The sequence below is a fragment of the Papio anubis genome, chromosome 10, assembly GCF_008728515.1.
Source record: "Papio anubis isolate 15944 chromosome 10, Panubis1.0, whole genome shotgun sequence".
Taxonomy (NCBI): Eukaryota; Metazoa; Chordata; class Mammalia; order Primates; family Cercopithecidae; genus Papio; species Papio anubis.
In genome coordinates this window covers 48,850,417-48,864,499 of record NC_044985.1, presented here as the reverse complement: position 1 = coordinate 48,864,499, position 14,083 = coordinate 48,850,417, and the positions used below count along the sequence as shown (strand labels likewise).

The 14,083-nt window shown below is 34.3% G+C and overlaps 1 protein-coding gene across 8 annotated transcripts in view; it reads left to right on the top strand.

Annotated features, from left to right (window-relative positions):
- Positions 1-14,083, top strand: part of SCN3A (sodium voltage-gated channel alpha subunit 3) — a 116,149-nt gene that overhangs the window by 70,806 nt on the left and 31,260 nt on the right. For all 8 annotated transcript variants that reach the window (XM_021923683.2, XM_021923687.2, XM_021923686.2 and 5 more), the window contains 3 exons: positions 1,345-1,518; positions 2,467-2,823; positions 4,643-5,113. In XM_021923683.2, the coding sequence (XP_021779375.1) occupies positions 1,345-1,518; positions 2,467-2,823; positions 4,643-5,113 (1,002 nt within the window). The remainder of the gene's footprint in view (positions 1-1,344; positions 1,519-2,466; positions 2,824-4,642; positions 5,114-14,083) is intronic.

The window sequence follows — 14,083 nt, the reverse complement described above, 5'->3', positions numbered from 1 at the left end:
GAAACAATGAAGTGTTAGCTGAATTTATACCTCTGTAAGGGTGGATCAATATTTCTTTTAAGTAATACGATGTCTTAGGAAACCAAATAATTGTTATACTGTTATTTTGACAGAATTCCTTCAAGATAAAGGCTGATTTATCTTGGTAAATGCTAAGCTTGACTTTACAGTCATAAATTGTAATTTTTAACTATAGTGAATTAAGAGAATTGCTTTAAAAGATTTTCTGCAAGAGTGATTTCACAATTCTTCATGTCCTGTGTCTCTCAGCCTATCATTTTGAGTTAAAAAATAAATGTGTTTGTTTCATTGTTTTTCTTTCTATTGTCAAATACACATTTAGCTAGCCACTCAAGTGATTTATTAATCTTATTTACATGTATATGCATACTGAGTATTTTCTCCTGCTGGTTTCAGTTAAATCTGCAGTTTGTTACTCTACTAATCCATTAACCTTAATTCTGAGGCATGTATCCAGAGATCGTTATTATAATCCATTTACGTCAAACTTACTCTTGTTTCAGGAATGTTTATAAAATTATAGAAATAAGATGGTATCCCTTAAAAAACACAAAATCAAAAACAAAATATAGTTTTTATGAAATCAATTTTTAATAACTTTCAATAATATGTGGATTTGTTCCTGATGCAATACTACCCAGAAATGAATTTGGTTGTAATTGTGTTAGAAATGTAGTGTACCAACAAGGGCAATAATTCAGGAGCTATTATTCAATACCAGATTTAAAATGTAGACCACGAAATGTTTTAAAATTAGTGTTTTTCTTGGAAATCCAGCAGATTCATTAAATAATATCACTCTGCTTAATAAAATACTCTCCTAGAGGGGAAAAAAAAATGCTAGACATGACTGGGTGTGGTGGCTCATGCCTGTAATCCCAGTACTTTGGGAGGCTGAGGTGGGCAGATCACTTGAGGTCAGGGGTTCGAGATTGGCCTGACCAACATGATGTGAAACCCTGTCTCTACTGAAATTACAAAAATTAGCTGGGCATGGTGGCCCACGCCTGTAATCCCAGCTATTTGGGAGGCTGAGGCAGGGGAATCACTTGAACCTGGGAGGCGGAGGTTGCAGTGAGCCGAGATCGTGCCACTGTACTCCAACCTGGGCAACAGAAGGAGACAATGTCTCAAAAATAAATAAATAAAAATGAAAATGAAAACAAAACAAAACAAAAAAGCTAGACTTGAGTTGATTTGTCACATTTTCTCACTTTAAATTTTAGATATTTTTATTCCTGACTATTAATGTTCTTCTTTATAAATTCATGTAGCATCAGTGTTTTTCAGTGCTCTTGAAGTAGTGCTGATCTCTATTTTTAGGTCTTCACTGGGATTTTCACAGCAGAAATGGTTCTCAAGATCATTGCCATGGATCCTTATTACTATTTCCAAGAGGGCTGGAATATCTTTGATGGAATTATTGTCAGCCTGAGTTTAATGGAGCTTGGTCTATCAAATGTGGAAGGATTGTCTGTACTGCGATCATTCAGACTGGTATCTATTTATATATATTCCTGTCACTCATTGGCACATTTATTTTGAAATTGAATCAATGTATATTTATATAATTATTAATTTTAATTTTAATTTTATATCAATATATAACATTCTAAAAAAATATAAACATCCTCTTTAAGTATAAACAGTTTCTAAGATTGATGAAAGCGTTTGAAATACTTTATAATGATTAGGTATGTAGGGCACATCTGAAAACCTACGTGTACTTTCTAAAACTGTGTTTTCAGTTTATGAAGTTTTTTTGGCCTTACAGTCTGTATAGACATGCAAATAAGAATTTTAGGCCCCAATTAATTTTAGCTTTTTATTAACCCTACTTCTATGAATGGGGACTGTTTTAAAGCAACATGCGGGGAAATAGTTGATGTTATTAATATCTTAAATAATTGTATAACAAACTTTTTAAATTATAGCACAATTTTATTGAGAAATATATACAATTTTTATTGAAAATTAAGCAAAATGTGTATTCAATTTTTTTCTGTACATTTGTATCATATTATTTAGTTTATTTTACTTTTATTTTATTTGGCCCATAAAAATATATGATTTATACTTTTAATATTTCTTTTTACTCTCTAAAATAGAACCTGAAGATAACATTAGTTTGCTAATTTAAAAATGTCTCTAATCAAAATATCAATTTGTTTACATGGGCATATCTTTTGATGAATCAGAAATGTTTTATTTATTATTTCCGAAATGTTTTATTATTTTTACTTTTGCCCTTAAATGATATTATGACCTGATTTACAATTCTAATATTGTTAACACTGTTTTTTCTGGATTTGAAATTGAATTAGTTCAGCATATTTTGAGTTTTTACATCTACCACATGTGGTTCTATGATACCACATAGTAATAAAATAATGTATAAAATTATATTATGATTACTATTAAGAGCATCTTTTCACTTCATTACAGCTTAGAGTTTTCAAGTTGGCAAAATCCTGGCCCACACTAAATATGCTAATTAAGATCATTGGCAATTCTGTGGGGGCTCTAGGAAACCTCACCTTGGTATTGGCCATCATCGTCTTCATTTTTGCTGTGGTCGGCATGCAGCTCTTTGGTAAGAGCTACAAAGAATGTGTCTGCAAGATCAATGATGACTGTACGCTCCCACGGTGGCACATGAACGACTTCTTCCACTCCTTCCTGATTGTGTTCCGCGTGCTGTGTGGAGAGTGGATAGAGACCATGTGGGACTGTATGGAGGTTGCTGGCCAAACCATGTGCCTTATTGTTTTCATGTTGGTCATGGTCATTGGAAACCTTGTGGTACGTATGTATTACAAATGCTCATAAATTAGAACAAGAGCAGACAGTAGCTGGGAAGGTGGCCAGATATGGTAAACATATCTCTGGTTTATAGTAAGTGGCCTAGACTAAAATCCCCCTATTAACACTCTGAGAATGAGCAAGTTATTTAACTTCTCCTGGACTCTGGTTTCCCATTTTTTATGACATTGGGATAACAAAACTGAAATCATATCTTTGATGTAAAGATTAAATCAGGGGTATTTATGAATGTCTGAGGGGCATAAATATTAGATTTTCCTTTCCTCTTCAAAGAAAGTAAATTTTTATCACTAAGACGAATTGTGTCCTAATATTGTTTTGATATGAAAATGACCGCTACTAAATCTAAAAAGACAACTATCTATTCTATAATCAAATTGCTCTTTGCATGTTCATAGTTCATGTAGTTGGCTTACTCAGAGATATAGGTCATATACTACCAAGTTTTGAAGACACATTTCAGTGAAGTAGACCATTATATTTTAGCTATGCATTGTAATTATCCAAGTAACTTGGAGGAGGACAAAATGTTTTCTTCCCTGAATTTGCATTACTAAAGGAAAACCAATTATTACAGTTTAACTTATTCATATGTATGGACATTGTCCAGACTCAAAGGGCTTAGTTTTAACTGTGACTTAAAATCACTAATATAAAAACATAGTTTATATAGTTAGATGTTTAATGCTTAAATTTCTCAATCATGTGTGGGCAAAGCATTTCTTTATGTCATTACATTAGGCCTTTCCTTTGAGGGATACATTTCAGATAAACTTGTTCAAAAGAATGCTACTGGGATACCTACAAACACGCAATTTTTTTCTCCAGAATAGTAAATTAGGGAGCTCTAGATTCTGAAAAAAATCTGATACAGAAATAGGGAAACAAACTGGGGCTTTTGCCTTGCATGTCTTCCTATAGTGTAACATATTCTGAAACTCAATAACTAACTCCATTTCAGACTAAAAATATTGTTATAAATTTTCTTTTACATCAGAAATAATGAATTATTCCTGCATTAACCATAACTTACCAGTTGGCTGGGTAGCTTTTTCATGTATCCTATGATATTCTGAGAGTTAATATTGCCTCATACTTTCTACACACACACGCACACACACACAAAGAAAGAAAAAGAAAAGTAACTTATGAGTTTAGCCTAAACCCTGGTACACTTTTAGATTTCTCTCCATCTGTTGAGCTATTTGAACACATAAATTTCAAAGTGTATTTGATGGGAAACATGTTAAATCGTATATAATTTGACTTAGAAATTTCTGCTGTTATAAAAGTTTGTGGCCATCGGGCCAAAGGAATTTGTATTTCAAGTGCATCATTTGGTACATATCATCAGGCTATTAAATAAATGAGTTCATTATTTATATACATGAAGCTAGAAATTCCCTAGGAAAAAAAAAATGGTAAGATGAAGTAAGATAAAATGATTAAGATGAAAGTATCTTTTTTTCTCTCTCATTGGCAAAAACCTTGCGGCCGAGATTTTGTCTTTTCGCTGGCAAACCTGAGTAGACACCATTTAAAATCTTAGAAGCTCTGCTTTCCTATTGTCCCTCCCAACAGGAAAAAAGGAGAGGTACTTGTTTTATCGTTTTGCCCTTAGAGCAGGATATCAAGTCCTTTAAAGAGTGTGTGACTTAGACATGGCATCTGAAATATAGTAAGCATTCAATAAACATTTGCTGAAATAATTTTAGCAAAGATCTGAGTTCCCTTTTTAGGCTGTTATTTAAATGCATATTTCAATATTAAAATAGTTTTTTTTCGTTTTTTCTTTTAGGTTCTGAACCTCTTTCTGGCCTTATTGTTGAGTTCATTTAGCTCAGACAACCTTGCTGCTACTGATGATGACAATGAAATGAATAATCTGCAGATTGCAGTAGGAAGAATGCAAAAGGGAATCGATTATGTGAAAAATAAGATACGGGAGTGTTTCCGAAAAGCCTTTTTTAGAAAGCCAAAAGTTATAGAAATCCATGAAGGCAATAAGATAGACAGCTGCATGTCCAATAATACTGGAATTGAAATAAGCAAAGAGCTTAATTATCTTAGAGATGGGAATGGAACCACCAGTGGTGTAGGTACCGGAAGCAGTGTTGAAAAATACGTAATCGATGAAAATGATTATATGTCATTCATAAACAACCCCAGCCTCACTGTAACAGTGCCAATTGCTGTTGGAGAGTCTGACTTTGAAAACTTAAATACTGAAGAGTTCAGCAGTGAGTCAGAACTAGAAGAAAGCAAAGAGGTAAGAATGCTTTTAAATTTTTTGTTGCATTTCCTATGATAACCATGTACTACAGTTACTTACTATTTTCATTGTACTTATATGCATTATTAAAAAGTAATATTGAAAGTCATATATATATATATATATATATATATATATAGTGATGCTGGAAAATCACCAGATACTCTTTATGGGGAAATGCATTTCTAAAAATTCCAACTTTTCACAAGAAATTAAACCATTCTGAGTATTTAGTATATTCATTTTCTTGATCGTTTGAAAATGTGGTTTAAAAATGTGGCCTTTTAGGCTGGGCATGGTGGCTCATGCCTATAATCCCAGCACTTTGGGAGGCCAACAAGGCTGATCATTTGAGTCCAGGAGTTCAAGACCAGTCTGGACAAGATGGCGAAATCTCCTCTCTACAAAAAAATATGAAAATTCACTGGGCATGGTGGCACATGCCTGTAGTCCCAGCTACAAAGGAGGCTGAGGTGAGAGGATTGCTTGAGCCCAGGAGGTAGAGGCTGCAGCGAGCCATGATCACATTATCTTACTCAACCCTGAGTGACAAAGCAAGACCCTATCTCAAAAAAAGAAAAGTAGCCTTCCAAAAAAGAGATGTTATTTAATACATTACACTCTCAACTACATTATGTTCTTTAAAAAATAAATGAACTTATTTTCTTGATCTCCTTACTCTCTATATTAGGTTTTGCTTATTTTTATGTGAAAATTTATGTACTTTTGTTAACCTCTGAAAGTCTGATTCACTATGATAGTGTTTCATTTATGAAAGTGTTATACACATTAGGAAAGTGCAAGTAGGACTGATTATATTTTGCCCAGTCAAGGATGAGGAAATCTATAGTCTTCCAGAGTAACTTGAAAATACTAAGAACTACTTTAAAAAGCTTCACTTGAGGGCTATAGTTATTTTGTAGATTAATTAACCTGCTCTTACTGTTGTATTACTAAGGAAGAGAAAAAAGAAGGAAGGGAGGAAGGAAGGAAAGAAGGAAGGAAGGAAGGAGAAAGAAAAGAGGGGAAAAGAAGGAAAGGAAGAGGAGGAGGGGATCATGCCAGACGTAAAGCCAGACGACGAACGCCAGGCGGGCGGATCGACAGCAGGCCAGGCGGGGCGGTGCCGGGCCGGATTGGTTGGCGGAGAACCGCCGCCGCCGCCGCCGCCGCGCCGCCAGTTCCGCCGCCAGGTGGGCCAGACGGGCGGGGAGGAAAGGAAAGGGAAAGGGAAGAAGGGAAGGGAAGGGGAAGGAGAGCTAAATCTGTCCTCTGCATGATTAGTATTCTTAAGTTTCTATCATAGTAGTAATGGTATTAATTCTTCAATTCTGTGTTGTGGAAAAGAGGATTAAAATTCTTTACTATTATTTATATATAGACATTTAATATATGAATACAAAGTAAGTCTAGTACAGATGGAGTTATAAAAGACACGTTTTAGCTTGAGGGTATAATGTTGACACAGTGGGAACCAAACCAACAATGTATGATTTTGTGAGCATATTTTGGAACTCTTTTTTGTAAATAAGCGTATCAACAAAATTTGATCTGAAATCCTTATAATAGGTAACTGACAATCTTACAACTCATAGCTTCCTGAGTTTTTTCAGGTATTTTAGAGTTGCTGAAAGATAGTATGATAATAAATTGGAAAATATTTTGAAAAAGGTAAAATACCTACAAAATTAGGTAGTGATTTTTTTCTCTGAATTCCATTTAAAGTCTGCTTAGTGAGTTCAATTCTAATTTATGTTGCTCATTCTGACAAACTAAGAATTCAACTCTAATTTTATTTCCGATCACTTGGTATGAATTTATGTAAGAAGCAATACCAGTCAATTAACAAGAACTTACTGAGCACTTTTTGTGAATTCAGCAATCTGCTGGATGCTAGGGGTGAAGAAGAGCTCTATAACAAAACTCTCCTTCAAGGAAATCTCAACATGTTTGAGTAAGCTAACATGAACTCATGAAATCATTAAAGACCCATTAAAAAGTTTAATCCTGTCAGGTTGCATATGAGGCTATAGATATTGAGGACAGCAAGAGTCATTGCTAAATGGAAGAGATAAAATTGAAATAGGCCTCAAAGTTTGGGTCAATATAGATTAACAGAAAGCAAAATGCTGAAGCTTACTAAAGGAAAGCTGGAGCTGACAGTGAGCTTGGTATTAAAGAGAGTTTAAGGTTATTATTGCAGATTATCATGCAGTGATAATCTACAGAGGTAAGTATTGGTTGAATATATAGTGGAAAATATGTTTGAATGTGTGAGGTAGTTTCAGATTATAAAGTTTTAAAGTAAGCCACAGAGTTTGGAGTTAATAGGGAGCTATCTTCTGTTCTGAAGTAGGGGAAGGCAATAGGAAAGTGCTGTTTTAAGAACATTAATTTGACATCAAAGAGTAAAACAGTTTAGAGTGAAAGATAAGAAAGATTATCTTGGGGAATGTGGTGATAATCATTCGATAGCAATGAGGTGATAAAATTCTCAGCTAGGGTAATAAGTAATGAGAATTGAGACTCATTGGCAACCTGAGAAACCTACTAAAGAATCTGGGAAAATGGAAAAACAGCAATGCCACTTTCTGAAATGGCCTTTAAAAAGGGCTACCCGGTTTATGTTGGAAAAGGAGTTCAATTGGGATATACTGAATTAGAAGCATCAGTGTTGGGAAACAGTCTGAGTCAGAGGTCAGGGTTTAAAAATAAGGTAAAATGTTTGATAATGCAGATTTTATAATTACCTGATTCCCTGAAAATGAAGGAGCTCATCAAATAAGTAATTATAAAGTGAAAGAAAAAAGAGAAAACTAGAGACAAAGTAGCATAAAAACTTGGGGTCAAAAAGAGGCAGAAAAGCTAAAAGGCAGAAAAACTTTTTCTAGATTAATACCACAGAATTTTTTGACATCAGATTTATGGAAAGTAAATATCTTAATTTCCTCCTACCCAACAGTTGGTTTCCAAACTACTTTAAAAATTTCATAATGACCACAGATATTTCAAATGACTGCTCATTATCATGTCTTTTTAATGGTTTAAACATCATAAATTTAGAATAACAAGATATAAATCTCTCCCTTGTTATGTAATCCTGGAAAACATTTCTTACCTGAACAAAAAGGTCTTCTAGGGTGATTGTAATAACTACTTTATCCTCTTCCAAGCTAAATTTTGAATACATAGAATTCAATTACAAAATGTAAAGAAATTATCTAAAATATATAAATATGTTAGTGGGAAAATCATTAAATAAATATAAAGGTATGTATTTTTATAAAGCTAGAATAAAATTTCAAATTATCTTGCACAGTAATATTAAATTCATCCAACAATAAATTTTATGTGAATGATTTAGTCAAATGAATACTTTAAAAACCCACCAAAAAAGTAACAGGGCAACTCTCATACATGCTCACACACAAGATAAAAAGCAGACAGTTTTTAAAATAAAAAGCCAATATCAGCATGTTCTAATATTATAGAGCAGATTAGATGAATTCTAGCAAAGTGCATTTTTTATTTGAAATTTCCAAAAGCTGCTAGCACACTTCAGGTGCACACTTACATTGGCTGGGTTATTCCTTTTTAATAGGTATCACACACACATGAACACATTTAAAATAACATATCCATAAAGTGACATTTTGGTTCATGTTTCTTAGGTTTTTGACACAAGTAGCAAGAGAACATTGAACTTTACTTTGCAGAGCACAGAATATCCTTCCTCTTTGCTAATAAAGGAAGCACTCATATAAGTTAAACCCACCAGAGTTATACATTTTTCACTAAAAAAATTTCATGAAATGTCTACTTGAAGAGGAGACAGTAAATTAATCATTAATTTAGATGGTATTTGAAAACTCCAGTTACTGTATTTCTTTTGTTCATTTTCCTAATAAAGGATACCTGACTAGTGCAGCTAAAGAGAAATGATCCCTAGAAGATTTTAGAGATAAACATAGGAATTGCTGTTATATATGTGTGTGTATATATCTGTATATATGAATACCACTAACATAAATAGGCTGGTATGGAAGCAAATACAAACTTTTGCATGAAAAAAGGTCAGGAAATTGAAGGCATGGATTTCAAAATAGTGATTTTTTTTTTAATATTGCAAAAACTTGGAATTATACGAATCTTTTTGAGACGCTCTAATGTAGAATTTCTTTGTTTTTATATTTTTTAAGTTCTCATAATCATGATTTCTTGAAATACTTATATAACTATGAATTTTTACAATTTAATTCTTAAAAGATTATTGGTTTGTCTTCCTAAGTGAAAGATATAGAATAAATGCTTTTAACAATCATATTTGAAGTTGAATTCCAAACACAATCTAGCAATATCATACTGTGACCTTCACCGCTTACCATTCTTACTTCTCACAGGAGTAAAATCAAGCTGGAGCCATCAAGAATGCAGCTCTGGTGTTTTTTAACCAGCCAGAGGCTCGTGCCACCACTTTTACCCAGGTTGCAAGTTGTACATGTATAATCACGTTCTAAATGAATTTTGACTGGCCTGCATGCTACTCAGCTATGTTCCTTCCCCTGCCATGGCAAGGAAGTGCTAGACTTGCCCAGCTGCTCTCTGCTGAATCGTGTGACACATCACAGCATGGTCAGGCGAGATGGGCAATCCCAACATCATATTTAATTCTGCTAATGGGTTTTCTAATTTAGTCTTTAGCCTTTTAAAATCAATTGCATGCTCTATAGGATCTATAATATCTATTTTAAAACATGATAGGAATGTTTATGGTACAATATAGTCAGGGATGTAGGAGGGCATGCATTTTTTTGTTTCTCTGCTTTTATTTCATTAAAATAAGACCACGACTTTTTGTTGTTGATTCAGCCTTTATAAGTAAATTGTATTACCAAAATAAGCCTCATGGGTTTTTTTTTTTCTGATAGTACTGCCATTTTCAGATCATTATATTCAGATCTATGAATATAATTTTCAATCTATCCAATTCATGTGGCTCCAGATGAAAATGTTTGCTTTCATGTTTTGGGGAAAAGGTTCTGTAAAAAAAGGAAAAAAAGAAAGAAAGAAAAAAGAAAAAAAAGAATAGGGTGATGGGTGATCTTGAGGTTTGGAGATGAAGGGCCATAGTCTGTATGCATTTGGGCAACACATATCTTGGATTTTCATGTAGGTTAAGAACAGTTATGTCTGCAAAACCATAGTGATCATTGTAAAGTAACTTAAAAAAGAAAGCTTCATGATATATGGGATGAAAATTCATTACATCTTGATCATTAAGTAATTGGCCTAGTGTACCCATTTTTTATTTGAAATTTCCATGATCTATGTTAATTTCTCCCTAAATGTTCTACCCAAAATTGACCAGGCAAAAAAGAGACTTGGAAAATTTACTATTTTCAGTTTTTAATTACTAATTTTAGTTTTGTGAGGGGTAAAGGGCATCTCCCAAGATCATTGTAGATTTGTGGCTTACTGAGCTTTCATTTTATTCTATTGACTCAACTTTCTCCATTGCTTACTGGAATCTCAGCCAGAGTGCGGGTTCTGGGAGGGAAATTTTGAAGCAAAAGTAAAGAGTTTGTAAATATTGGGCAGTTTTCAGGGCTTCTGGTGACAAGGAGTATCTAATTAGTTTGGGGTTGTCTCTGGGTTTAATTTATACATACTCTTATTTTCCCTAGGGATAATTGAGAATTAGTTGCAAAATGCAAAAAAAAAAAAAAAAAAATCAGACATAAAGTTATCTATGGAAAATAGTAACAAAGATACAGTCCATGGTGATTTATGCAATTTTTATTCAGCACCAAATTTTTAGATTTAGAATAAAACAACATTATTAGTCATTGAAGAAAATCTGATTTCTTTTTCTTTTTTTTTCCACAAGCAGAATAGAATTAAATAATACTGGCACATTATTATTTACGCCATGTTTGTAACAGGATTCCCTCCTTTTCAGAGTCTTTATGGAAACTTTGAAAGTAGATGTTTGACTAAGGTCCGGAGCACATGCCCTTCTGGAAAAGGCTTTGTGCTGTTTTTGGAATTTGGAAAGCAATGCAATAATGACTCTAGCTTTCAGTTTCTCTGTTACATGGCCAGTGTCTTCCAAATGTTCTTTGTGAAACTGAATGTGAGGCAGTTCTTTGAGAGGAGCAGATGGGTGTGTGAATAGCCATTTTAAACCCATCTCAACCTTTAAAGATGGTCTTGGTGCTTTAGTGTACTTCTGCTGAAAAAAAAATATATATATAAGGCTCGTTCAGATGAATACTTTTGTATCCTTTCTGAAAACAAATGGCTTTTTTCTTTTTCCTTTTTGATGCTCTTTTACCCTACTCTTCAACTACAGCATAATGATTTTCAGTTTCACATACCATGTTGTTATTCAGGCTATTTTAAAAATAAAAGGAGCTCCGGGGATGTTGTACATTTAATATATGTCCAGGCAAACCAGATGGTGGTGGTTCATATTTTTAATCTTTCGATAAGAGATCGTGAAAAAAAAAAAAAAAAAAAAAAGCTACTGGCCTTGTTCTTCCCACCTAGGACAAGCAACCTAAGGGCTTCACTGTGTGGCTGTCTGTTTTTTATGTCAAATATCATAAGTCCAGATATGGTTATGCATATCCAAAAGATCAGACTAAGGCCCTGATAGTGTGTATGGCCAAAACTTTCCTCTTCTACTAGCAAGACAAAAATCCACAACTTTTTTAGAGAAATGGCTAGATTTTAAAGGCAATCTGTAATGGCTGAATCTTTTATTTTGCCTCTTGAATCATACAGCAGTTTGTGAGAGTCAAATATTTGATAGCTGACTGAAAATAAATGAAATGTGAGCGCATTTCAGTGGAAGTAGGCCAGTTGCTAACATTCTCTTTCATCTCTGAAAGTTAAATTTCATTATTTAATTGGATAAAAATCAAGAGCAATATTTGTCATATGGGGGAATTTCTATATAAGGTCACTCTATTGAGCAGCGGGGAATGGTCTCATGGCCTTTTTCTGGTGTTAACTCTATTGTTTCTTATGTTGAAATAACCCATTCATTCCTGTGAGTGGTATTTGTAGTTAACCTTCTTGAAAACTTCATATTCAGGTACCATGTCTTTGAGGACATGGTTCTTGGATCAGCGTGCGGCTTCCACAGCATTGCGCCAGGCTTCTGCTACAGCCAGGCATGTTTTCTGTGACTGAATTAGGCCTGGAGAATGTTGCATCTTAAAACCTGCTTTCCAGCGTGCATTTGTAGAGCATAAGCCATCATCCCTCTGTAGACCCAGTCGTTTCTACAAGGGATGGAAGAATTTAACCTTTAAGTGCCATAAAATATTGGAGGAGTAGGGAGAAAATAGTACAAGAAAACAAGTTTGAACTTGTACTATGTGGTTTTATATGGAAGCTTTCTATTATTATGCCTATATGCCCAATTATATTTTTCTAACTACTTCAGAACAAGTATGAATTTAGTTATTTAGTATAGTCATTGAGTTCCTTAATATGGTAAATTTAATTTCAGGTTTCTTTGCTTTTTTTATATCATTGTAGTATCACAGCTATGGCAATATAAAGAAAGTAAGTTATTCTTTATATTTATTGGTCACTTGCTTTTCAATCAGTTATATGCTTTTAAACAAATTTGAAGGTCATTTTGGTTATGACTATAATAAGATGTATCACAAACCACCCTTGACTAGAATGTGAATGCCAAAGTGTTGAACTTAATTAGAAAAATGTTTAGATTATTTAGACTACATCAGTGTATAGAATTATGTATATAGTATAGATATGTATTTTATAAATGTATACAATTTAAAATGCTTATATAGTTTTTCAGGGTGTAAATTAATGATTTAAAAATACTGCAGTAAAGTTCTTTATGTATCCAGTGACTAAAGCATATCAGGTAGTAGATCATAATTGGTAAGTTGATGTAATTTAATAAGAATGTGATTCACAATTTAATTTATAAATATAGGTAAATGCATAACTTCAGAAATTTTATGTAATTGATGCAATATTTTCATAACTTCATAGAATTAAAACACAGGTACTTTCCTATGATAAATATGTGACCTAGGGCATTAAAAAATAATGTAGTAGCATTTCTGACTAATAAGATTAAATTGGCGAGGTGCCGTGGCTCATACCTATAATCTCAGTACTTTGGGAGGCCAAGGTGGATGAATCACTTGAGCCCAGGTGTTTGAGACCAGGCTGGGCAATACGGCAAAACCCTATCCCTACAAAAAAATTAAAAATCAGCCAGGTCGGCCGGACGCGGTGGCTCATGCCTGTAATCCCAGCACTTTGGGAGGCCGAGGCGGGCGAATCACGGAGTCAGGAGATCGAGATCATCCTGGCTAACATAGTGAAACCCCGTCTCTACTAAAAATACAAAAAATTAGCCCGGCATGGTGGCGGGTGCCCGTAGTCCCAGCTACTCGGGAGGCTGAGGCAGGAGAATGTCGTGAACCCGGGAGGCGGAGCTTGCAGTGAGCCCAGATTGGGCCACTACACTCCAGCCTGGGTGACAGAGCCAGACTCCGTCTCAATAAATAAGTAAATAAAATAAAATAAAAATAAAAATCAGCCAGGCACGATGGCATGCACCTATAGCCCCAGCTACTTGGGAGGCTGTGATGGGAGAATCGATGGAGTCTGGGAGGTTGAGGGTACAGTGAGCCATGATCATGCCACAGCACTCCAGTCTGGGCCACAGAGTGAGACCCTGTCCCAAGGCGGGGAAAAAAAAAGAGAGAGAGAGAGATTAAATCATGACTGAGTCAGATTCTTCAACTTGGGAAAGCTGACTTTATGTCAACTTTCATAGATAAGGAAGCCTCCCATAAAACACTTTTTAGTGAAATGAAAACTAACTTACGATTTTCTAAGCTTTGGTTCATGAGGGTCCTGGGAGCTTGCAAAAGCTTTGCCAAGATTCCCTCTGAGCATTCCTTGAGGAAC